The 27,109-nt window shown below is 45.9% G+C and overlaps 1 protein-coding gene across 1 annotated transcript in view; it reads right to left on the reverse strand.

The window, feature by feature from the left end:
* Cfap58 (cilia and flagella associated protein 58) overlaps nt 1-27,109 on the reverse strand; it is a 102,973-nt gene that overhangs the window by 23,639 nt on the left and 52,225 nt on the right. Inside the window, exon 15 of the mRNA XM_005063479.4 lies at nt 25,365-25,469. Coding sequence (XP_005063536.1) covers nt 25,365-25,469 — 105 coding nt within the window. The remainder of the gene's footprint in view (nt 1-25,364; nt 25,470-27,109) is intronic.

A 27,109-nucleotide genomic window follows, 5' to 3' on the forward strand; every position in this document is an offset into this window, starting at 1 on the left:
TCCTGCTTAGTTTTTGTCAATGTGACACAAACTAGAGTCAACTGGGAAGAGGGAACCTTGACTAAGTAATTGCTTCTATCAGAACCATCTGTGGATATTCTTTGGGGCACTGTCTTGATTGCTAATCACTAGAGGAGGACCTAGACCACAGCTGGGCACGTGGTCTTGTATTGTTCAGGAAAGGTATCTGAGGTTGGGTGTGGTGGTGCACTCCTTTAACCCCAGCACTCAGGAAGCAGTGGCAGGTGGATCTCTCTGACTTTGAGGCCAGCCTCAACTGATAGGAAATATAACCGTACACTGGATAAGGATATTGTTGGCTATTTATTGTGAGAAATTACTTACAAGAGAAACTGGTAACCCAGGTTAGTCTCTGCAGCTTCCCGAGACCTGGCCAAAACCCCAAAAAGAGATAGAGTCCCCTTCCTCCCAGCTCTTTATTCCACACACCTTCTTCGTACCTGTGACCACACCCAAGTGGGTGTGGTCAGCGCTACAGGTACCTAAGATCTCTCCGTACACTCATCTACACAGTTACAAGAAAACCAGGACTACACAGAGAAACCCTGTCCAAAAAAACAAAAAGTAGCTGAATATGAGCCAGTAAAAACAGATTTCCTTCATGTTCCCTGCTTCAGTCCCTGCCGTTGCTTCCCCCAGTGACGGACTTGTAGGACAAATCAGTCTTTTCCTCCCCACCCCCAAGCTGCATTTGAATGTTTTATCACAGCAACAGAAGACAAACAAGGATATATTGGGATATATTGCATCCATAACCAGGGACCAAGAACAATGAAGGTATGTGTGCTGGTCAGCTCCCTTTCCCTATTCATATGGTATAAGACCCTGGCAGGGAATGGTGCTGCCCACGGTGTGTGGTTTTCCCACCTCTGCTAACATACGGTAACCCCATTGGCATTCTCAGAGGCCCATCCTCCTGGTAATTCTAGATACTATTGAATTGGCAAGCAACACTAGCCATCACGGATGGATGGATAGATGGATGGATGGATGGATGGACGGACGGACGGGTGGGTGGATGGATGGATGTCTCAAATACATGACCAAATAACTCTCTGCAAGTCTGCAACCATCCTTCAGATTACATCAAACAATCTCAGAAAATCAGAAAAAACTTATAGCTAAGGTGATGCCTAATAAATGTCCATACTAACTATGCTAGTCAGTATGAGAGCCATTAGCCACTTGTGGCTATCAAGTACTTGAATTGTACATAGTCTGAACTTGATATTCACTGTAAGTCTTAATATACATCAGATACTACCTACTTTCTGCTCTGTTGCTATGGTACCAGAAAATGATGTAAAATAACATGTTGGTAGCTTAAAGTTCATTTCAAATTGAAGTGGTATTAGTTTGAATAAATTGAGTTAATCAATATACATTACCAAAAATCAGTTTTACTCGACTCTTTCCACACTTCTTCATTGTGGGTACCACAAGATTTTTAACTTCACAGACATGGTTCACACTATAAATTTATTGGGCAGCTCTGAAATCGAGCAACAATGTTGCCTTACATCTAAAATTATAAAGAAACCCATATAGTTTTCACATGTGCCTAATTTGAATGCAAACCAACCACCTCTTTATATAAATAATGGCATGAAACTAGATGAAAAAGGATGAGGTCATTATGCCGCACAGCCGACAACTTGGAAAATTAGACCTTGTGCAAATTGTTCCATAGAGCACTTAATAAAATTTTAGGGAAGTGGAAAATTGTGTATTAAGTTCTGTAATGCAAAGTAGATTTGTTTCCAAAAGAACACCATAAGAAGAGGAGGTAGCAAAAAGAACAGCCACAGAGGTGGAGAGCTTCTGTGTTCAGGCTTCTGTAGCCCATAGACACACACACACACACACACACACACACACACGCACGCACGCACGCACGCACGCACGCACACACCCCTCATGTGATTTCTGCCATCCTGGGGTAACATAGTACAAGCCAACATTGAGACCCACCAGATCCAATCAAAGACTATCATGGGCAAAGACGGTGACTAATAAGTGTCTTTCAGCAATGCTCCAGGAGGTGTCCTACCCACCTGCTTAAAATTCCCCTTCACTCAACACAGCAGCTCTCATACCCCCAACTTCAAATGTCCTGGAAACCTCCTTTCATAAGCTGCCATTCTGTTCCCATGATCCTGTGTCTTAAAAGCCTGGAGAACTGGCTAGCCTGAGCAGACCCTGCCTGAGAGGCTGGCCTAGAGTGCAGAGTTATGGCCCTCTCCAAAAGGAAGATGAAAAGCTATGCAAATCTGATTTCTTATCTGACGTCCTGTCCGGTCAGTCAATGCTGGGCTGGGAGAGTGAAATGGTTCTATGTATCACCTTGGGGTCAGCATAGGATGCTCAAAAGATGGGTGAAACGAGAGTGATGCATGATGTCCACGTGTACCCGAGTCTCTTTTGACCTAGGAGGATTTCAAGTTGTGTCAGACTGCTGGAAAGGAAGGTCTTTGACAAGTCAGAGAGTGATAGGTATATTAGACATCAAAGAGGAATGGAGACTTCCCCAAATAGGTGCCATTTGGACACATATCAATTTCACAAACAACACCTATTGAGAGACCCTTAAATAGCAGAGGCATTGTGATAAACAGTTTTGAGGGATGGGGACCGCTGTGCTCCAGGAGGCACCGCTGTATATTTTTATTATTTTTGCTTTTATCTGGTGGACAAATTTATTACATCTCGAGTTCCACAGCCAGCCAAACACCAATGTCATTACTCTGAAAGCTAGCTCAGCAGTGCTCCTTAGGACCCTGTGCCCCTCTGGACACGGTCGCCTGCCCCGCCTCGTCTGCTCATGGCACTCCCTGAGACCAGTCCCTGCACTTTCCTCTCCATGCAGCCCATCAGCCTCCTGGCTTTGCTGTTCCTCCTTCCTCCAGCCCACAGAGCAACACTTCCTAGCGCCTTCTACAACACTTAACTCTCTGCAGGCACACCACAGTGCCGTCTCGTGTGCGTGCCGCACGCACGCGCGCGTGTGTGTGTGTGTGTGTGTGTGTGTGTGTGTGTGTGTGTGTGTGTGTGTAGGAGTGGGTACATGTGCATACATGTGCATGTATGTGGGAAGACCAAAGGGTGTTGTCAGGTGTCCTCCTCTGTCACTCACTACCTTGTGTTCACTCTGAGACAGGGTGAACCTGGATCAGTCCCAGAAGATCCTTCCATCTCCACTGCTCAGCGCTAGATTACAGGCGGGTGTCTCTATGCCCAGCTTCTTAATGTGAGTACTGGAGATCTAAACTCAGGTCCTCATGCTGTGGAGCAGGCACTTTACTGCCTGAGCCATCTCCTCTCGTGGTCTGTGTTTCATCTTGCCTCCACCATGCGTATTTATTGAACTTGGTGCTGTGTTACATAAGGGCATTTTCACACAAGTCTATAACATACGCTAAAGCATGGCTTATTCAGTAGCGCAGTTCAACTCTGCTACGAAGAACATACTTTGTAGTTTTTATGTTTTTAAGCTTTTGTCCTGTGCAGCATGAATAATGAAAAACCCAGAGACAGATGTTGGGGTTCAAGCTGAAGATCAAAAAAACAAAGCAGTCAACCACGAGAGAGTTCTTACCTCTACCAAGGCTGGAGTGATCCCGTCCTCAGAGTGACTGCAGACTGAATGCACTGCACTCCTGTTTTTTGCATTAGACAAAAGCGGGGATTGTGATATTTGTTTATGATCTAACAAATAAAGCTTGCCTGAAGATCAGAGTGAAAACCTAGTCAGCCATAGAAGCCAGGCAGTGGTGGCACATGCCTTTAGCCCCGGCAGCCACACTGGGTAGCCACAGGGGTTGGGCAGTGGTGGTGCACGCCCCTAATTCCAGCACTAGAGAGGAATATAAGATGGGAGGAGATAGGAATGTAGTGTATTCAGTCCGCCATCACGCTGAGGACAGGCTCACCCCAGCCTTGGTAGAGGTGAGCACTCTCTAGTGGTTGACTGCTTTGCTTTTCTGATCTTCAGCTTGAACCCCAGTATCTCTCTCTGGGGTCTTATTATTGGTGCTGCGATTCTGAATTCTTTCTTTCATAACTGCATGTCTAGAATACAAGGCAACAAAGAACCAGAGTCCACTGCCTCCTTCCTCTCAACCTTTTCCCCCTTCTGAGCCGGTGCCAGCAAAGCTTCTATACCCAGCTGTCAACCACAACTGGGCTCTGCAGTAGCATCTGTGGTGACCTTGTGGCCACACCCTGCCTCCGTTCTCTTCACTGGGCAATATCTAACAGAGATGAACTGCTGGTTCTTGGGGTCTTCTCCTCTTCCCCTCTCCCTACCATCAGTCTCCGTGGCAAATCAAGAGAGTTCCATGAAAGACCCAGCAAACCCCAGTGCCCTTTACCCTCCTGGCTGCGACAGTGAATGGGGCTACATTTATCTGAGCAAGGGGTATCCGGAGAAGGGAGCTACAGAAGCGGGAACATCTGGGTGAGCTCTGTGTGCTGCTGATGAAGCCCCATCCTCAAAGGGGGACACTGCACTCAGCCACACAGCCTGCTCCCACCCAGAGTTGTCATTACAGGAAACTCAAAGTTTCTGTAACTGCCAATGTTGTCCATGGGTGTGCCTGTCACCCTCTGAATTCATAAGCCACCCAGGGCCACAAGACAAGGTCTGCTGAGACATCTGGCCCAGGCTTCCTCTCCTCGTTCCTACCCCATGACTTCTGCGAGAAAAGCTCAACAGCAAGGTCCGACCTGGAGAGGAGCCCACAGCCTCACGGATACGCACACCCTCCCTGAAGAAGGGATTTCATTGCCAACAACAGGCAACAGGACGGTGGTTTGATCAATGTGTGGGGTGTATGTTTAGAAATTAATGACAGAGAATCAAGCGGAGTGGGAAAGGTGGTAATGCTTTACACGCCTTACAAAACCGGACAAAGGTTGGATACTTCTATCTTCACGCACCCCACAGAGCTGTTAAAAAAAATTGCTTTGCCGACTGAGAGCACATTTATAATTTGTAATTATCCTTTGATATTTTGCCTGTAGCTAGACCAGGAGTCAGAGTGCGGCAATGTTGGGGAAGATTTAAATATCTGCTAATTCCTTTTGATTCAAAGTTCCAGGAATTGTTTATACACTGAGAATTCTAATTAATTTCCATCTTCTCCACCCTTTTTAGACGTACAGAGTGCACTAGACCTCAGACTCTCTCACCAACACAGGCAAGTTCCGTAGGACTTTCAGTTAGGCCACCAGACTTTGGCCTGAGCCCCAAGAGCCATCTTCTGCCCATAATTTTCTCTTCCAGTCTCCTTCATTTCAATCACCCAAGGCATTGTAAAAATGTCTGATGGGGGAAGTTCTGTGTTTATGTCAATAAAGCACTGTTGGCCAACAGGGAAGCAAGATAGGTGGGACTAGGAGTCTAGGATACTAGTCGCTATGTTATCTCCTGGGAGAAATAGGCACTCAGGAGTGCACCCTCAAAAAGATAAGTCCTTATAAAATATATATTAGTAATTATGGGTTAATAATCAAGTCAGAGCTAGCCGATAAGAAACCGAGCAAACGGCCAACAGCTTCATAATTACTATAGTGTCTTGTGTGTAATTTGGGGGCTGAAAGAGACAACAGGACCCAGGCAGCAGGCAGGAAGACTACATGTTACAAATATCAGTTTCCCCACAGTCACTTCCTGACCATCCAGTTTCCTTTTGCCTCTCTGCTTTCCAGGAGCCCTTCAAGTTCCCAATGAATGGGAGCCAAACTATCTTCTGAACAGGAGTTGTTGCATATGCAAGACCCACAATAAGAGCAAGCCAGTCAGTTTTCTAACAGAGGGAGAAATGCTCATGAGACCTCCAGTCCTGACAGAGGGTCTGTTGACAATGGGTGCCTTCCTGGGGAAGCAGAGTCCATTTCCTTTAATGGTGTTGCCCTGGATGGTTTCCTGCTCTGCTCTGCAATGGGTGGTCCCACACCCAAGATGTTATGGGCAGCACAGAGGGAACTTAATTAATTATCAGTTTTTAATAAAAGGACACAAAGTTGGAGGGGTAGGAAACTGAGGGTGCAGCTGGGAGTAGTCGGGGGGAGATAAGGGAAGTGAATGTGGTCAAAATACATTATAGAAAATCCTCAAAGACGTAATAAAAATATTTTAAAGCAATATCATTTTCACTATTTCAGGTAATATTCAATGGCTAATTTTGGTAAACAAAAACATTTAATTACAGAATAAAAACAAATCTAATATTATTTCACAATAATAAAACCATTACTACTTCTTAAGAAGGATAATTATGTATCTTGAAACCTCAGAAAAATGATTAAGAAGGTATTTATTTGACAGGTTGGCTACAGATGAGCATTCAGAAGCTGAGCATGGTGGGTATCTTAGTTGGCTTCAACTGCCAAGTGGATACAGCCTACAGTCGTCTAGGAAGAGTAAGCTAGCAAGCAGTGTTTCTTGACAGTTCCTGCTCTGACTTTCCTTAGGGAAGGACTGCCACTTGGAAGTTTAAGACAAATTAAACTCTTTCCTCCCACATGTTTCTTTTGAGTGTTTTGTCACAGCCACAGAAAGACGCTAGGAAAGTAAGGCAGGCCTGTACCCCAGTGGTTGGAAAGGAAAAAGCACAGGAATTGTTCTAAGTTCGAGGCCAGCCTGGTCTGAGTTCCTCGTCAGAGCAAGACCCTGTCTCAAGGGGCTGGAGGGATGACTCAGTGGTTAAGAGTGCCTTGCTGTTCTTCCAGAAGACCTGAGTTTGGCTCCCAGCACTCCCAGTGACTCACAACCACCTGTAACTACAGCTCTGGGGGATCCAGCACTTTCCTCTGCCTTCCATGGGTGTCCACACTTACATGCACACCCAACCCCATATACAGACCCTCCATACACATAAATAAAGTGAATACTTTATGTCGAAGACCTTGTCTCAAAAGAAAAAAAAAACCATGCAGGAATCAGCATTTTCCCAACATGACCATAGTAACCCACTGGAATGTGTAATTGGGAAAGATCTGCTCTTCATATCTGCCTATACCTTACCAGGGGAACCACTAGGAATTGTTAAATATATTCAAAGGGGTTCCTGGATTTTCTGTGATTAAGAAATGGTATGTGGGGGGGACTGAAGAGATGGCTCAGTGGCTAAGAGCCCTGGTTGCTCTTCCAGAGGACCCAGGTAGAATCCCCAGCACCCACATGGACACTCACAACTGCCTGTAACTGCAGTTCAAGGGGGATCTGATACCTTCTTTTGGCCTCTGTGAATACCAGGAATTCAAATGGCTGCATAGACATGCAGACAGGCAAAACACACATTCAATAATAAAACAAAAATGGGGGACAGGGTGTGTGTGTCAGAGAGAGAGAGAGAGAGAGAGAGAGAGAGAGAGAGAGAGAGAGAGAGAGAGAGAGAGAGAGAGAGAGAGAGAGAGAGAGAGAGAGAGAGAGAGAGAGAGAAGCGTCCTGAGTGTACCATGAGCTTTGTTTTCCTGGCCATTTATTTTTAGCTTCTCTTTACTGGGGTTTAAAGAGCATTAAGGAGTAGGATGGAGAGGGGCCAGAGGGTGGCTATGGTCTAGATAATGGGCTTTCCAGGCAGCTTATCATCTTTGCCAACTTCATAGTCATCACAGGTCAAGAAGAAAATGGAAACCACCCTTGCCTTTCTTTGGTCTCCTGGCCTTTGCAGACAGTCTTTGCCAGTGCTCTCCTCCACACTTGGAAACATACAGCACAGAGGCATTCAAAATTGTAGCTGCTACCAAAAGAGCTGTGGTTATTGTCATGATGGCATCCACAGCTGTCTAACAGATCAAGGTTACCAGCATTGCTTGTCTCTAAGACAATATATGGTTCGCCATCATCTAGCCAGAAGCACATCTCAGCACAAGATAGCCAACTAAAACACACCCCACACACAACAGCGGAACACATCATCTCAGAACCTCAGAACCTCTTTCCTCAGACTGCAAAACCCTTTACATTTATTTCCAACTGCATCTCCATCAAGCAAACTTTATCTTCCTACATGGGTTTAGCTCCCATATTGCCTTCTCCACCCAGCCCCTCCACCACTACAACCCTTAACTCTCACGGCCCTACAGCTTTGACTCTGTCCTAAGCACATGGAATTACCTGGCCTACTTTAAGTGAATAATTTGCATGCAAATGGGCACTGTATTGCTCCTAACAGTACATAGTTCTAGTAAGGATAAGACCCCAAGTTGGGTCTGATAAAACCAGAACTAAATTTGAGCTCTCCTACTCTGGCACTCCATTGTAATGTACGTGTGGTGGTTTGAAAGATGACCCCCAAAAGGGAGGGGCACTATTAAGAAATGTGGCCTTGTTGGAGTAGGTGTGGTCCTGTTGGAGGAAGCGTGTCATTGTGGAGGTGGGTTTTGAGGTGAGTGATACGGCTCACTTCCTGTTGCCTGTGCGAGGTGTAGAACTCTCAGCACCATGTCTGCCTGTACACCGCCATGCTCCCCGCCATGATGATAATGGGCTGAACCTCTGAAACCGTAAGCCACCACCCCCATTACATGTTTTCCTTTATGAGAGTTGCCATGGTCACGGCGTCTGTTCACAGCAGTAGAAACCCTAACCCAGACAGCATGTTTTTAGGGAATGGCTGGAGGAGGCACCTTGACACCCAAAAGCCCAGCCCAGCCCATTCTTCATTCTGAAGGGACCCAGCTCTTCGCCTCCTCTCCCCGTCCTTCCTGTTCAGGTGGCTGGTGTATACAGCAGGCACTTTATTTTTGCAGTCCCAGCAGTAACTCTGACCCACAGGGAGGTACTCACTGTCTGAAGAGATGTAATCACAGTTGTTCACTAAATGGAACCATAAAGTAATGATCTGGGTTTTCATACACTGCTCTTATCCACCAATCTCATTTCTTCCCAGATATACCTCAGGAATCTTCTCAAATAGGGCTGTAAATTTCTTACAGACAAGGACCATGCCTGATATTCCTCTGTGTCCTGCAAACTTCTGGAGCGAGGTAGACACCCCAAAACGACTTTTGAGGCCTAATTAGACTTCTAAGCAGACTCTCCCATCTGAGGGCCCAGCATACCTCTGAAGATGCACAGGATAAAAAGCTATGAGGCAAAAATCTCCCATCATCATCTCACGACAGACAGAGCATCAAGTCCCTATTCCTGACTGTCAGGAGCTAAAGGAAAACTAGGTCTGATGGCCCCTCTGTAGTTGGATGGCCTCTCTATGGTGCTTAGTATCTCATGACCTCTCTATGATGCTTAATATGCCACATATTTGTCATCTGTACCGGGAGAGACTGTGTATCAGGAACTCAGAAAATAGTCTCCCGGGCATACAGGCAGCTCCAAGTCTGTCTCCTCCATTAAATACACCCAGGGTAGGGAATATGCATCTTTAAATGCATGAAACATGGGGCAAACTTGACACCCATCTATCAAGGCAGCTTTAGGAATAATAAAACCAGAACTGCCATTATAAGGAGAGGGAGCCTGATGACCCACTGGAGATTTCTTTCAATCTAAACGATTCTATAAATTCCTCTAAAATCATAAAAAAGCAGATTAAAGATTCATGTAGGGGCCTGCACTATAAATACAAATTAATTTTGCTCCAGCTGCAATTTTTCTCGTGCTTGTGAGAAGCACCTCCATCTCTGAGATATTTGGGGGTGAAATACCAACCAACAGAGGAGCTGGAGACAGTTAGGACTCCCCCAGGTCCTTGTAGGCAACTATTTTCTTCTAATTTCCCAAATAAATCTGTATCTTGAAATAAACTGAATTGAATCTTGCCGCTGTCCAAAAACATTTATCAAGGAAAATCTGTTTTGTTTGGGGAGTAAGATATAATTGTACACAAATTCAATAAGAAGCTAAACACTCCACGGAGGAACTCATTCCTGAAAACGTCTGGACTCTGAGTAATCTATTTATTCCCTTTTTCAGTTACTGGTCATATTATTGTTATTTGTTTTTACTGAAATTTCCTGTTTGAACACTGCTCTTTCAAAAACCTTGAATAGTTCCCGAGGCCAGAAATGTATTGTTCTGCCTCTCACCTGGGATCATGCATCTCCATTCAAAATTATCCTAGCAGAAGTAAATAACAAAAAAACAAATTTCAGCATCCTCACATCTATTATAGCTCAATAACTAGAAATAAAAAAGAAAACAGTAAATGGTAACATTCTTTCAAGATTAATTTATCAGCTACTGCAGTTTTAGCTCACATGTCTTCTCTGATCCAATATGGAGTCAGAGACCAAAATAGAAATGAACAAATGGGTTGTAGATCACATTTCCAAATGTGTGTGGGGAAAGTGTGTTCAGTTATGACATCACAGCTGTTTCTCCTATAAAAAGAACCATGTCCTGTGGCAAACTATAATTTCCCAAATAAAGGGAATAAAAGATGAAAGGAAAGAAAAACATGTCAGCAATAGAATCCAACAGTATCGACCAGATGCCAGGCATATTAAAATACCATATCCAACAAAAGACTTAAAAAATAAAACTTGTACCACAAGTGTTTAAAATCGAGATGCTTAACTACAAAGTGCTTCCACTGAAAGTCGACAAAGAAAGGAGGCAGGGGAACAGTGTTATGGGAAGACCCTCCTCTATCCTTGGTCCTGAAAACCGGCTTGCTGATTCTGGGCTTTGCCATACGACTTGAGCTGTCCAACAGGACATTAGAAAACATGACACACAGAGACACTCAAAAGTCACTTTGACATTGAGATTTGGGCCTTCTTGTTGTTTTGGAAACCTTGAGGTTGTGACCATGAAAATCAGCCTCCATGAACCTAGTGGGGGCTTAAAGCTCATGGTTGCTCCCATCAACCCAGCCAACTGCCAGTGACAACCCCTGGACATGTGGAGTGATGCATGAAGACCACCCAGCTGCTGTCCCATTCTTCAGCAGGCTGCAAAAGCATGAATGAGAACAGGGTACCCCAGCTGAGGCCCGCCCAGATCGCCAGCCGACATAATCACACTTTGTAAGATGATTGCTGCAAGTCAAGAGGCTGTGGAATGATCTGCCATACAGCATAAGCTAAGTGACACGAGGTCATCACAGAATGCTATGTCATGAGTACAGCATGAATGGGCTACCCCCTCGCCCAGGAGGGAAGCGAGAGACTGCCTGATTCATTGATGGGTTCGGCAGTTATTTCTGAAAGGGAGATCACACACGAAACACTGAGCTGTGTGCTAAGCTCTTTACAAAGCACCACTTTGGAAGCCCTGCTGCCATTCAAATCTAGAGTTCAGTGCCAGGGCAATAACCATCAGGGTTATGAAGCACAAACACCAAACTGTGTGCCTGATAGAGACGGTGTTTGCTGTACACAAAGCCCTCGTTTGAAACATGGGATTGTCGTCTCCACGCTGCACTCTGAGAACTGAGGCACAGGGTAGTTACATACACTAGCAATCAGCACAAGATTACGAGTGAACCAGAACTCACAAACATGAACCATGCTCAGCAGCCTGACCCTTCCTTCCCTCTGCTTTCTACCAGATACTACCTCATGAAGGCCTCTCCTGCCCACTGGCCAGGGAAGCTGTGTGGCCCAGAGAGTCCTCTCTCTGTCTCTCTGTCTCTCTGTCTCTGTCTCTCTCTCTCTCTCTCTCTCTCTCTCTCTCTCTTGATTCTTAGATAGCCAAGAGAAGCAGTTGTTTCAGTGGTTTGAAGCAACAGAGCATGTGGCCAGGCAATATTTACCACACAGAGTCCAACCTGCTACAATAAATAAACAGCCAACCAGCAGCTAGCTCCCCTTTTCCCACTCATTGGAGGGTGGGGCTGGAAGGGGAGGAGCCATGCCTTTCTTTCCATACACGTGCGATCCTGTGTGAAGGACAGAGGAGTCCAGCTGCTGCTCATTCAGTATACATGAGAACCCTTTATTAACCGAAGCCACTGTTTCCTGGATTTCTGACCCTTTAACTAAGCCGAGGTGAAAATGTGGGTGAAGACAGGAATTCAGCAGACATGGCCCTCTTTGAACACAAAATACTAGGTGAAAAACACCCTCGCTAACCAAGACAGAGTCAGAGACAACCAATCATTGATCTGTCTGTCTCTGTGGATTACAGGTGTTTAAGATCCTTACGGTTTAGGGCATAAACTGGCTTTTAACTTCTTTCTGCCTAGTTGAGCCTGGCAGAGCCACTCTCTTCTTAAGAAACACTGACACCTCGGGGAATTGTTTCTGGCCCGTTTATGGAGAAGCAGTGAGCGGGAATATGAGAGGCATTTGATAATTGAGCACATGAAATACACCTAGGCAAGCAGGAAGAGACTGGGGTGGAAAAGCTATTCCCCTCCAATGATGCTGAACAGGATTGTAAGGAAATCTCCAAACATCTGCATGCTTAACACTCGCTCTCTACGGGGAGGCTGAGAGTCCATAGCAACCTACAATGTCTTCCTTCTCTTAGGGCTGCCAGCCCCAGAGGAACTGGCTTCGGAGGGCAGACGCATCTCTCTGAGCCAACATTCCCGATCTGTTGAACAGAGTTGCGGTAATGTTCAGAAAATGAAATAGTGGCTCCTGGGTTGTAAATTTCTTTGACCTGCAAAATTAGGAGCACCAGCAGGCATGCTAATTTAAGTTTTATGACTATACACACACACAGAGAGAGAGAGAGAGACAGAGACAGAGACAGAGACAGAGAGAGAAATCAGTAAGTAAGGGTACTTGCTAAGTAACCCTGACAAGCAGAATTCGATCTTGGAACCTACATAAAGGCAGGAGTTAGGAACCAACTCCACAAAGTTGTTCTCTGTCCTCCACAGGCACACTGCAGTCCAAGGGTGCCCATACATAGACACACACACACAGGCAAAGACAATATAATAAATGCAGTTTTAGAAACCAAAGAATGATGAACAACATTGTGACTTAAATATAAAAAAATCCCCCACAAGTTCATGTTGAATAGTGTTTAGATTCTATCTGTGGTGCTGTAATTGTTTTGGCAAAAAAGGAGGGGTGTTTTACAGAGACATTTGCAACCCCCAATTTAACTATCAGACTAATGAAGTAATAGGCTCCAAGAAAGGGGAGTTTCCCTGAGGAATCTCAGGCTGGGAGAAGAAAACTGGGGATCCTAACCCCAGTTGGAGGGGTAACACAGTTGTAACAACTTGTAAGGCCACCTTCAGGATGGAGCCTAAAGTGCGAACAACGGTAGCAGTTGGCGAGAGACCACACCTTGACCAGGACCCTTCGGCACGCCTGCCCTTCTAGTTAAACTTTAATCTCATTTTAGAACCCCAAAGTTACACTGGGCAGTGGGGTGGAGGGAGAACGACTGGATTGTTTTATTCCCTCTTTCCAATGTGGCCACATTGTCTAAATCTCCCTTTGTTTCGATGTTGGCGAGGCTGTTCTAATTGTCTTCTCAAGGATGGGCTGCTTAACTACATTTCCTAGGCCCCCCAAGATATGGAATATCACTTTAAGATATGTTACATTTGCTTACGTTATGGAATAATACTTTTAACTACGTAAAGCTGTGTTGCATTTGTTTGTGCTGCATTTGTTTAACTATGTAAAGATGTGTTGCTGCTTTACCTTGCCTGCCAAAGGTATGTGAACGGTCTAATAAAAAAGATGAGCAGCCAATAGCTGAGGAGGAATAGGGAGGGCTGACCCGCAGAAAGAATAAATAGGAGGAATCTAGGCTCAAGGAGAGAATAAGGGAGAAAGAGAGGGAGACACCAGCCAGCTAGACATGGGAACAAAACAGAGACATAGGATATACAGAATGAAAGATAAAAGCCCCAAGGCAAAGCATAGATAAAGAGAAACAGGTTAAAAATAAGTTATAAGAGCTAGTGGGAAAAGCCAAAACTAAGGCTGAGTATTCATAATTAATAAGTCTCTGTGTCATGATTTGGGGGTTGACAGTCCAAAAATGCTAGCTATATCCCCAAGTTTACTAACAGTGCTACTTTGGGATGTGCTGAAAGTTTAGGAGGCAGAGCTAGCATGATCCTCTCCTCCCCCCCATAGGAGCCAGTACAAGAAAGCAGGCAGCACTCAGATGCCCCAAGAAACGTTGGTAAATAAGTACAACACTGTAGAAGCTGGAGAGAAGCTCACAGCCATGCCAAATCTTCTAATGTTCTCTACCCAGACTCCCAAGCTGCGTCTCTCTCATCCCATCCTTTCCCCCCTTTCATTCTATTAAGGAAAAAAATATCCAACCGAGAGGTTCGGCTTACAAAGTTCCTCTCAGCACTGCCCTGCCTGTCTCTCTAGTGAGAGAGCATCTCCAATCATTTCAACTCAACTCTAAGGTGGGAGCATCCCTGGTTTACACACTAACAGATCAAACAAGCATTTCGTTTAGCATAGGCTATGCCACCAGTGTGGCACAGTATTAGAATTCAGCTTTCCAAATCCTAAAGAGGTTGTTAAAAAATTGAACAATGACTTTGGAATGGGGGCAGGCAGGAACTCACCCCAGAAATGAAATGTTTAGTGACGTGGAGGCAATACTTAGGGGCTGTGTTCTGAGTTCTGGTGACTAAGGTCTATAAGAGGTCAGCAGGCATTTTCTGTGTGGGGTCAGATGGCTAGTGCTATACAGAGGCCTTATGAGCCATTCAGTCTCCATCACAACTGCTCAACTGTACCTTGATAGCATAAGGACAACCATGCTCAATATGTAAACAATGTGCCAATTAAAGCTTAATTTCTGGACACTGAGTCCTGAATTTCATAGTGTGTGTGTGTGTGTGTATGTGAGAGAGAGAGAGAGAGACAGACAGACAGACAGACAGACAGACAGACAGACAGAGACAGAGTCAGAGACAGAGATAAGAGTACTATTCTTTGGGGATTTCTAACTACTGAAATAAATTAATAACATTCCATCTGAGGGTCATATAGAAGCAGGTACTGAGTCAGGTACAGCCCACGTCATGCCTTTATTTCCCAAGCCTTGGGTTGTAATCAGAGCACTGGCATTTCTGAGCGGTAAATGCTTGACCAGGTTTTGTTTTCCCTCCTGTGTAAGTTCATGGCCAAGTTCACTTCCCTCCCCTATGGAATGAAAACAGCAGCATCTACCTTATCTGAGTGTGCTGTGGATGCAGCCAGAACAGAACGGTCAGCGCAGGTGGCTAGACACCCACTCAGCATTCAGGAAACGTGAGCGCTTGCTAGCTCCCTCTGCTCTTCAACACTCTCTGCAGCTTCTGCCAAACCCATCCAGGCTTCCAGCAAATAGGATCAAAGATCATCACGTCTCCATCAACAGAGAAACACCTGAGACTCCTCAGTTTGCTGGTCCAGCCACGGTTCTCAAATCCTGGGCGTGCCAACCTCTTCCTAATGTTTTAAGTCCCTGGAGTGTGAAAACAGAGGTCCACAGAAAAGTACCCCCCCCAAAAAGTCATACTTTTTAGGCCTTTCCTAATTCTCAAGCTTTCTCCTAAGCACTTAATGTAATTCTTTCCCTTGATCACCAGGCAATAGGAGAATGTTGCTTGACAGGATGTGAGTTCCAGGTTTCAGGGGAAGAAACAAAGGGGAGAAGGTGACACAATACAGCAAGGCCAGGAGCCAGGAGGGGCCCAGGAGCCCCTGTGGTTACCAACACCAGGGCTCTTGCTTTGGAACACTGAAATCTCCAAAGAAAAGGTGACCAACTTCTAGAGCTAAATGGTGTCCTGAATACTGACGGTCTTGTAAAGATGAAGACTGTTGACCCTGGTGACGGGGAAAGTCCTTCTGTGTATATGTTTGCCTTATTGGTTGATAAATAAAGCACTGTTGGCCAATAGGGAAGCAAGATAGGTGGGACAAGGAGAGGTGGAGGATTCTGGGAAACAGAGGCACAGTCAGTCACCATGTAGGATACAAGAGGAATAAGAGGTTCCGACCCTTTCTCCGGTAAGAGAAAACCATGTGGAAATATTCAGATTATCAGTTATGGGTTAATAATTAAGTCAGAGCTAGCCAACAAGAGACCAAAGCAAATGTCCAACAGCCTCATAATTAATATAGCATCCTGTGTGTTCATTTAGGACTGACACAGCTCTGGGACCAGGCTGGTGGGAAGAATGCTCATTACACCCTAGAAATGCAGCATTTCTGCAGAGTTCTCTGGAGCTGCCAACACTGCTGACCTGAACCTAGGACTGGCCTGGAGCGGCATGGTTCCAGATGCTGTGACGAACACGAGCTTGCTCTTGAGTGCCCAGGATTGTCTTTACATGATGCATTCAGTACCCAGTGTTCCTACATTGCATGCTGTGGTAGAAAAGAGCCTTTGGATCCCAACATATAATCCCATACTCCACTAGGTTCCAGGCATATGGTCTTGGGAAAGTCTTAACCTTTCTGTGTCTTATGTTTTCCTACTCTGTGACAGGAGATGGTACTGCTCCTCTAGGCTCGTGATGACAATCGAACGGTAAGATACATACAAACATCTCCATGGCATTTAATAACTAGTTGTTAAATGTGGGGTGGCCAGGAGGTCACAAAAAATGCAGACTCTTTGGTGGAGAACTATCTGAAAATAGACTATGAGAGGCTTGTTCCCCTACATGGCAGGAGACTCATGCGGAACTCTGTCCATGCCCTCCTCTAGTTCCAGCCATTGTACAGTTACGTAAACCAGACTTCTGTCCAATTGATCAAAAGCTAAATTAAAGAGAAAGTTCACCTTGAAAGGGCAGGACCCACATGTCAGCAAAGCAGCAGTGACTTGCAATTCAGTTCATGATTTATGCATCTGAGGTTTTGCTCACTACCTAGGCTTCTACGTAATTGTAAAAGAACACGTGTGGTGGTTTCCTTAGGCAAGACACATCTGAACTCCTCTAATTTCATATTCTTACCCATGTCACTGCAGAGCAATCAGTGCCCATTGGAGTCTCCGGCCAGCCATATTAATACCTAGGACTTCACTACTGCTACACTTCACGGGAGAAAAGTCATCCTTCTTGCCTGTATAATGGGTCCTCTAGAGAAGCTAACTCAGTGAGAACATTCTAGAAGGTCGATTTTATTATCTTTATTTGAAGTGGTAGCACTCCTCAGGTGACTCACCCATCACTTTGTCCCCACTATCTGGCGTGTGGTCCACTAAAGTCTCTGGGGAGGGCAAGCATGGTGCCTGGTACAGGGTGAGCATTTAGTAGGGGAAGGCTGTGATTAGAACAAAGTTGAGGCTTCATCTTTAAAGTATGCTCTGTTCCTGTTGTCTGGCTACTGGATAGTAGCTGAAACGGGGACGGGGGGGGGGGGGCGGCAAAGACCCAGACAGAACTTGATTGGCAGATGCCACCTCCGGTTCCAAAGCTGGATGGGCAGTTTACAGCTGAGATGAGCTGCTAAGGTCATCAGGACCCACCAGGAAGCTGGATCCCATACAGCAGACACTTCTCCTGCCCAAGCCCTGTCCTCTGAACAGCCTGAAATCCATAATCTTGAGCTGGCATGCCTCAATCACTGCATGGCCATCAGTTCCTGGCACAGTCTGGCAGCTTCTGCCTCCAGCATACACAGACTCAGCTTTTCTGCCTCCAGCCGGGGCTCATCTAATGAGACACTGGAGGCAAGCAGAGGCCCCTCAGCCTCTCTCCTCAACCGAGGAGGAGAGCAGTGAGCAGATCCCCCCCTCCCCCCTTCACCCGCTGGGTGCTGCCCTGCTGCAGTTTCTATGCTTCCTCTGCACACTCTCAGAAGCCACTGGGACTCCTACAGCTCCCTCCCTCCATGGCTCTTCCTGTTCCCCTTCTCCCTCTCCTGCCCCTTACGCCAGCCCCCCCCCCCCTTAACTTTCCTCCAGACGAAGCATGTCCAGATTCTGTCTCGCATCTGATTTGCGGTTCCCAAACTGAAATTCCTGCCCACTCCCAAGTGGTGTCCAAGTCCCCTAGCATCCTGCTAAGAACTCCAGCTCTCGTCCCAGTGCACGGCAGTTACAGGACTGAGGGGTCCTTTGACACCAGATGGGGCTGGCTTCGTTCATCCTGGAATCCTCTGGCCGTAGGGTGCTCCTGCGGCCCTTGCATGAGAGGGTGGAGGGCATCCTTGAAGGTCTTTCCAATGCTCCAGGGCACCCAAGCAAGAATCGCTGACAACAAGGGATGAGACAGCTCAGGGAGGTTCCTCTTTCATGGAGCTCATGCTTCCTGCACGAGGAAACATTCTCTACCTCCCCTGCCTCCCCACCGGATTCCAGTTCTCTACCTCCCCTGCCTCCCCACCGGATTCCAGTCACTCAGCCTGTTCACCTCCAACTGCCCACACCTCACCTCCTCCCCATACTTGCTGCCCTTTTCATTCCTGGGCTCTGAATTTCCATTGAGGAACCACAATGTGGTCTAAGGAATCAAAACAAGTAAAGCTGACCATAATTTCCTTTCTCCATTTCTCCCTCCTCTCCAGGCCCTGAAGCTGGGGTTACAAACCACCCATCTGCCACCCAAGAGTGATAGGCAGGTTTGTTTTGGTTTGGTTTAAGTTGCTTTTGTACTTTTGAATTTTATGTGCATAGGTGTTTGCCTGCACGTGAATAAGTGCACCATGTATAGGCAGTGCCCATAGAAGCCAGAAGAGGGAGTCAGACCCCCTGGAATTAGAGTTTCAGGTGGTTGCTGGCTGCCATGTGGGTGCTAGGAATCAAACCTGGGTCCTCGGAATCAAACCTGGGTCCTATGAAGGAGCATCCAGTGCTCTTAACCACGGATCTGTCTCTCCAGCTCAAGACTTAGTTTTGAAAGGCTCATTTGGTATTCTTAAGGTTTGCTACTTTTTAATCTTCAACATACCAAACACATTTCTAGCTGTCCTTGAAAAATGAAGTGATGTATAAGCCTGGATTTTACTCGATTCTGACAGCTGTTTCCTAGAGGTGAGACCCACAATGCCCTGCGCTGTGGCTCCCAGCACTCCCTTTTGCTTCTGACTCTGAGAGCACCAACAATAGACATTTCTGATCCTAATATACAAAACTCAATTCACCGATTCCAATTGCTTGCCTAGCACTTGAGGGGAAACCCCAGCTGCTCTAACTGAGCCTTATGCTTGCAAGTGCCTGCAGCAAGAGGTTAAGCTTCCTATACTTACAACACCTTGCCTTACGCTCATGATGATGATGATGATGATGATGGTGATGAGAGTCATCACCATACACATGCTAGCCTGATTCCACAGATGTCTTTAAAGAAGACTGCCATTCATCCTGTGGACTGGGAAGGAACGAGGGCTGAGTGGAGGAACAGCAATGGCATATGCAGATATGTTTCGACTGCACAGGCTTCCTTGAAAGGGAGCGAACCCTGGTAGACAACAGCAGGCTAGTCTTCTCATGCACACCTAAGTTTCCAATCCTAGCAAGAATGCAGAAGTCTCCATCTTCCTACCAAAACTGTGATGTAAGGCTCAAGGACCATTGTCTGGCAGACCCACAGCAAGAGGCAGACTTTGAGCACACCCATGGGAGTCAGCCTGCCTCTGCACACAAAGATAACACAGACAGATCCATAAACCGAAAGCAAATCCCAAGCCCCTGCAAAGTTGATAGCAAAGTACCAACAGGAAGAATAATTCCCTATCTTGTTGGCCCAAAATTAGAACTCACTGTCTGTGGGATGTATGACTTCTCAGAGGGACATCATTCTTCCAGGATTAATCACTCACTCCACAGAAATTAGTAGGGATGATCCTAGGGTGTGATCACCAATAGGAAAACTCAGAAATCACCTTTGGAAGAAAAACAAATGCCTTGGTGGAACCTATCAACTAGCATAAAAGTATCAAAATGTATAGTGGTCAGCTTGGGGGCTAGTTCTTCTGATAAAGTATTTGCTGTACAAAAGTTTGTACAGCATGAGTCTAAGCTCCAGAATTAGCATGAAAAAGTCAAGTGTTGTAGCATCTGAATATAATCCCAGCACTGGGAAGGTAGAGACAGGATCCTTAGAGCTCTCTAAGCAGAATCTTGGCCTATTCAGTAAGTCTAGGCTAATGTCCTACTTGGTAAGTCTACACCAATGAAAGACCCTCTCTCAAAACACAAGGCAGACAGTGCATTTACAGTAAAAATTCAAGGACACTTGTTTATGGCTTGAGTGTTAAATGCCTTCTGTAAGATCACAAGTTTGAGCTCTTGGAACCCGTCTGGTAGCACTGTTGGGGAAGACTGTGGAAACTTTAAGAGGCGGGGCCTCACTGGAGGAAGCAGACTGCAGACTGCTGGGAGCGAGCCTTGAGGCACCACAGCCCCAACACTCTTCCCTCTCACTCTCTGCTTCCTGAGTGCAATGCAACCTCTTGCTCCTGCTACCACACCTTCCTGGCTCTCATGTCTTCCCTGCCAAGATGGACTATGCCCCTCTGGAACTGTGAGCCCAAAAAAGAAAACACCACCAAAAGAAAGCCTCTCTCCCTAGGTTGCTTTGCTATCACAATTTTTCAAAGCAGCAAGCAAGTGACTGAAGGGGGCTGCATTTGCAAAGCCCTTGACAGGGAAGCCAGAGGGACAACTAGGAAGCGCTTTTCCCAAGAAACTCCCGGGTCTAGTGCAGGACAAAATGGCCTTCATTCTATCTGCTTCTTGGAAACAGTGGACTCTCTCTATTACCAGGACACAGAAAACAATCACCACTTAAAAGTTATCCTGGGGCTCAAAAGAATTCAACCATAGATCTTCAAAATTATATGAAATTCCCCTCTGTTAAGTGCTGGGACTTTTCTAATAGCTCAATAACATACATAAAGTTAAGAGAATGACCAGTCCTTTGGGACATTTCATGCTTTGCCAACATACCAAGGCTTGTTGCCTGGGGATACATGACTGCTAAGGAACTTAGGAGCAGCCAATCCTAAAAGACTATGTGAGGGATTGCTCAAAAAGAAGTGAGACTTTGGAGATCTATTAAAAGTGTCTGGTGACAGATAACAATGTTACTAATAAAATTATTGATGCTAATGATGACATTGTTAATAATGACTAAATACTCTTCTCAATCTGGATGCCCGATAGCACACCCAAGTCTGTAGCAATTATTGTTATTGCCCCAAATTTACAGATGAGGAAGATAAGAGGTGAGACCTCCATCTTAGTCACTTTTCTATTGGCTATGGTGGTGACCAAAGCAACTCACAGGAGGAGTTCATTTGGGCAATAGTTCCAGAGGCATAAGAATCTCTGGAATATCATGGTTGCCAGGCAGGGCAGCAAGAGACAGGCTTGGTGGCAGGCACAGGAACTGGAAGATCACATCTTAAACTACAAGCATGCAGCAGGGAGTGCAAAGAAGAAATAGGATAACGCCCACCTCCAGTGACACACTTCCTCGGGCACACCTCTTACACCTCCCCAGACAGCGCCACCAACTGGGACCCAAGTGTTCAGATGCCTGAGCCTATGGGGGACACTTCTCATTCAAACCACCAACACATTCCTATTGATGACCATTCATCAGAATACATAACCTGAGCCTATGGGGACACTTCTCATTCAGACCACCAACACAATTCCTATTGACCATTCATCAGAATACATAATCTGAAATCCTAAACTCTGGTGTTTACAAAGCATGAGACACTCTAAACAAAGCAACACAAGATTTTACCACAAGGCAGTCTGCATGTGGTTGGCTCAAATGTCGAAATCAAAAGTTGTCCCGCATTTGAAGTAGCCAACAGTGACACAAGGCAGCCATCTCTCAGTAGGATACTCAGTGAGCAAGGAGCCTGGCTTTGAGAGGCCACAGGACAAGGGTGAGGGCTTGAGCCTGTGTGATCTGGAAAGTTGTGACTGATACTCCTCCATATAAGAGTTAAACCAAAAGCAAAAGATAGAATGTCCCACCTCTTCCGGGAAGACCACAAGGACCCATCTCTCAGACTCTCATTGGAAAAACATGGTTCCTCTGGGAATGAAGATCTATCAACCTCCCATCACAAGTCTGGGGTCCCAACACATGTCAACCAAATGGTCCAGAGTCCCACATTGAGCACTAACCATAAAATATTACTCTAAACAACTGACATTGCCTAGGAAACGTGACTGAGTCAAATTCAAGCACATGGGTCCCCAGACAAATGACCAGAACTCCATCTGTGGATCCCACAGTGGAAGGAGAGAACCAGTTCCTGGGGTCTGACCCATGACTGTCACACAATGCCAATGGCACATGCATGCCTGCACACACTCCCAAGTGAAGAGCACATGTACAAGCATGCACACACACTCTCTCTCTGTCTCTCTCTCTCTCTCACACACACACACACACACACACACACACTCCCAAGTGAAGAGCACATGTACAAGCATGCTCTCTCTCTCTCTGTCTCTCTCTCTCTCTCACACACACACACACACACACACACACACTCCCAAGTGAAGAGCACATGTACAAGCATGCACACTCTCTCTCTCTCTCTCTCTCTCTCTCTCACACACACACACACACACACACACACAAATAAGGATAAATACTGTAAAATAAGAAGGAACCATAGTAACTAAGAACATCAGCCAAATCATAAACAGAGCCTGTTGATTTGCTTTTTTATTTTACCAGGGATTTGCCAAAATACAAAGACCACCCCAAAATTTAAAGGTATACAAATATCATTTTAAAGAACCCTGGTGGTAGGGCTATATTAATATCAGATGAATTTTAGCATTCTTGTGAGAGATTCTATATAATATTGAAGGAATAATTCCCCCAGAAATGAATATAACTTATACCCTTTTACTCACCTTATGTGTGAAGTTAAAAATAACACAACTAAAAGAAGAAGTCAAGCTGGGCATGACCTTAAGAGCACTCGCCTTTAGTCCCAGTACTGGAGAGGTAGAGGCAGGGGGATTTCTGTGAGTTCAGAATGGGTAGGAGGCACGTGTCTTTTTCAGACGCCGAGATCATTTACTTCTAGATGATCACTTACGCTCAAAGGCAGTGTTAGATTCCAAAGACCACATCTACTACAGCCCTCAATGAAAAGGAAGACCAGAAGGAAAGTTCAGCCTAAACATGCCTAAATCAGAAGATCTTAAAGTGCATTCTCATTGTCATGGGAAGAACGGGGCTCCTTCAGACCTACTCTATATCAAACCCTGTGGGAAGGGACTAGGGTGTTACTTAAAAGACTCTTTATGGACTCAGAAGCCTATATGAGAAAATAAAAGGGCTGTGGGCGTAGTTCACTGGCAGAATTTTTGTCTCAAGTATGCATGGTTCAATCCTCAACACCCAAAACAGAGAAAAGATGAAATGAGAAGGTAAAAGAGACGAGAAGAGAGGAGGAGAAAGAAGAGGAGAGATTCATGACCATGCATCTTCTTTGACAAAGTAGAAGAATAGAGCAAACCCAAAGTGTCTAAGGGGAAAGAAATAACAAAGGTATAGAGTGCCCAGGGGCTGGAGAGATGGCTAAATGGTTAGGAACACTTACTGTTCTCGCGATGGACCAAGGCTTGGTTCCTAGAACCCAGATTAGGAGACTTAAAACTGCCTGTAACTCCAATTCCAGAGGATCGGAGCCTTCTGGTCCCCAGAGGTATGGCGCACATTACTTCACTCAGGCACAAACACATTTTCCTAGTTATGACACCCAATATAGTAAAGAACAAACTCTATGTAAAATACAAAACAAATTATCTTAAAAACTGAGTTTTGACACAACACACAATTGATTAAATTTTACAAAGTGTCAACGGTAACAGAAGAGTCAAGGGAGTGAAGTCAAGGAAGGCATGGGTTCTGGGGTGGCTGACTGGCTGGAGTTCCAAGCCTTTGCTCTCCAGTTTGAAAAAACAATGTCTCTCATTGTCCCTAAGTCAACTGTTGAAGCTAGAGCTTCCCCGCTCCAGAACCTGCCTCCTCCATCACTAGGCTCATCTCCAAGACTGGATGAAAATATTGTGCTCACTCTATGCAGTGACGCCCCCACTGCTGTGTACCATACAGTCCAGCCAACTTCAGGGAAAACACATCTAAGGTCAAGCACAAAGCAGAAGAGGGGCAGAAGACTCCCCCTGCACGTGTCTAAAAGTACCTGCCTGCCCCTACAAATGCTCACCCAATAGTTAAGGTCACATTGGAGTCGATATTTGATATGAACTGAGTGTGATGCTAAGGTCTTTCAGTGCCTACAACGCTCATTTTCACAGGTTCTATGGTCCTTAATGTAGACTGAGAGCCTCGGCTACAGAGAAATAACAATCAAATAGCTGAAAGCCAGCAGAAGCAGAATGCCACTCCAGACCTCCTGACTTCAGCACCGCTATTCTTACCTCATTCTTAAATTTCCAGGCCCCAACTTTCTCACCACCACCTGAGGGTGATAAGACTCACGCATAAGCTGTTCAGAGGCAATGAGACAGGATAGCTAAACCTCCACACCACACCCACCATGCAGGAAGGGATGCCCCAGTGGAGGTGGAGGAGAAGCAAGGGAGGGAGGAGGAAGGAGGGCAGAAGGGGGAGCAGGAGCAGTGTCAGCAGCAGCAGGTGGTGATGGCCCCAATGATAAAATAAATGCCAGGATGGGGAGATGGCTCGGTGGGTAAGAGCTCTTACTATCCAGTGTGAGGACTTGAGTTTGAATCCTCTACACCCACGTAAAGTCCAGGCATGGCCACGCATGCTCTACACCCATGCAAAGTCAGGCATGGTCATGCATGCTCTACACCCATGTAAAGTCCAGGCATGGCCATGCATGCCTGTCATCCAGCATCAAGAAAGTTGAGACAAGTGGATTCTGGGAGCTTGTTCACCAGCCAGCCTAGTCAAGACTCAGGGTTACTGAGCAACCCTGTTTCTAGAGAATATGGTGGGTGACCATAAGGAAGACACCCAGCATCATCCTCTGTCCTTCACATAAATGTGCACTAGTGTGCACACACCTTGTCCCGTGCCACTCCGCCCCCGCCGTACACATATCACATCCTCAAACACGTCTTTCTGCTCCATTCACACAGATCCTCCTGTGGACAGATCATTTGCGCTCTATGTGAAAACTGTTTTCAAGATTGAAATCACAGCACTTCGCACTCCATGAAGATAGGAAGAAAAGCGGTTAAAATAATTTGACAAATAATAGAGCTGTAGGAAAGTGAGAAAAAATGTTCACATTCCCCGACTGCAGTAAGTCTAGCCTTGAACTTAATTTTCCGGGATTCTTGAAATATCAGTGATCGCAGCATAAAGGAACAATTAATTAGGCTGTTTGTTCTCCTTGTGTGAGTCGCTGTTGCCACCTACAGCTTAGGACGAGGCATGCAAGGCTGCCAAGTCACTGATTTTGAGGACCCCGGAGACGGCCGAGCTTGGGGAGCACGGGCAGTGAAACGGTACCTGAAGGAGGAGCTCCTTCTCCACCACCTCTTCTGTCTTGCTGATGAGTCGCTTCTGCAGGGTGTGGATCTTCTGAATCAGCTCAAAGGTGCTGGGGTCACTGGCCTGTCCAAGGAGAACGGCGGGAGACGGCATCAGTTTCAAAGCTCCGTGGTCTGTGTGCAGTAGTGACTGCTGTACTAAAATGTCTTTCCCCCTTGAAGACCTAGTCAACAAAGAGCTAAAACCAAACAGGATAAAAAAGCGTAGCAAATGACACTGCTACTCCCAAAAGCAGACCACGGTTTCCCCGCTGTCTCGACTATGGCTCTGAGTAACCCACGGATGAAAAGTGTGTGTGTTTGTCCACCAGAAAGAAAGACGCTGATCATCAGGCAACTCAATGCTTCCCATGTGTTATCACATTTTAGCCACGTGACAGCTGTGGGGTGGTATCAATCTTCCCCTTTTACAGACAGGAACACTTGGGAGCAAAGGAGTCATCTGCCAAGGCTGGATTCAAGACGTGCCCTACTATGAAGTCTGTGGCTCTCACAATGCTCTGGGCTCTCCCTGACACCTCAGGTTCCCATAGGACTAACTTCCTGAAATCGATCAGCCTTGGGATTCCCCTCCCATTAGTGTCAACCAGAAGGTTCCATACAGTCCACAATGGGAAAGGAGTCCAGGATGCAGCATCTACTAAGGGGGCGCAACAAGACAGGGCTGTGGCATTTAGCACTCAAATGGAATCAACCTGGACAGCTTTGATGCTACCTCAGCAGCTACGTGTGATTCTCTCAAGTAAGAGTTAGTTACAGGTCTGTCCTCCTCAGGGCTTTGCTTTCAGCCACAGTGACACTCTGAATTAGTCTAGCAGCTGGATATCTTCAGCCCCTCCTCCCCCAGACTCCTTGACTTTTTTAAAATGGAAATCCGCATGGAGTTGGAAATCACCAAGATCTATGTGAGAACCCATGGGACAGGCTGCTGTGATGTAAGCAGGAGTGAGGTCTTCAGCTCACTTCCCAGGCAGACCTATGGTAATCACCGGGTTTGTTGGCTGTGCCACTCTGGGCACTGAAGAGGAGTGAAGACGATATTTCATTAACTCTGACTTTGCTCACCCAGCACCAGCTGATGCCCACATAGCTGAACAGGATTTGGCACACATTCGCTTGGCAGCCCTGGATGGTGTTAAAATTCAGGCCTTGTATTTACACAATTTATAATGCATTAACTTTAATACTTTCTTCATTAAAAGAAAATAAAAACAAAATCCTATTTGGGCGATTTTCTGCCTCTTACCGAACTTTCTTGTGCAATAGACTTACATTTCTCAACCTTGTAATTGGTCGTTTAGCCAAAGTTCCTTTGGCACCACATTATTGTGTAAAACTAAAAGAGAGGGCCATCCTCATCTTGACCAAGCAGAGCTTGTCTGTGGCTGGCATTTGCAAAGATGGTCATGGTGCCTGGCAGGGGCCACAGAATAAAAAGTCAACTACCCGTCCTTCACCAGTGATAGTTTCAGCTCTGTCCCCAGATCCTAAGAGAAAGGGCTTGACCAACACAGTCTAGGCCTTGGAAAAGACTGAGTCACCAAACAGTATTTCCTGCAGGAAATGCAAGAATTCTAAGTTGGCTAAGACATTGGTGGGAGAGACTGCTAAAGGCAATTAATCGTCAATCCAAAACTCAAAACTACCTGAAAAGCAAAATACATACCCACCAATAAAAGCAGTATAGCTTCCACAGGGTATTTT

The sequence above is a fragment of the Mesocricetus auratus genome, unplaced genomic scaffold (genome assembly GCF_017639785.1).
Source record: "Mesocricetus auratus isolate SY011 unplaced genomic scaffold, BCM_Maur_2.0 Super-Scaffold_4256, whole genome shotgun sequence".
In the NCBI taxonomy this organism is placed as follows: Eukaryota; Metazoa; Chordata; class Mammalia; order Rodentia; family Cricetidae; genus Mesocricetus; species Mesocricetus auratus.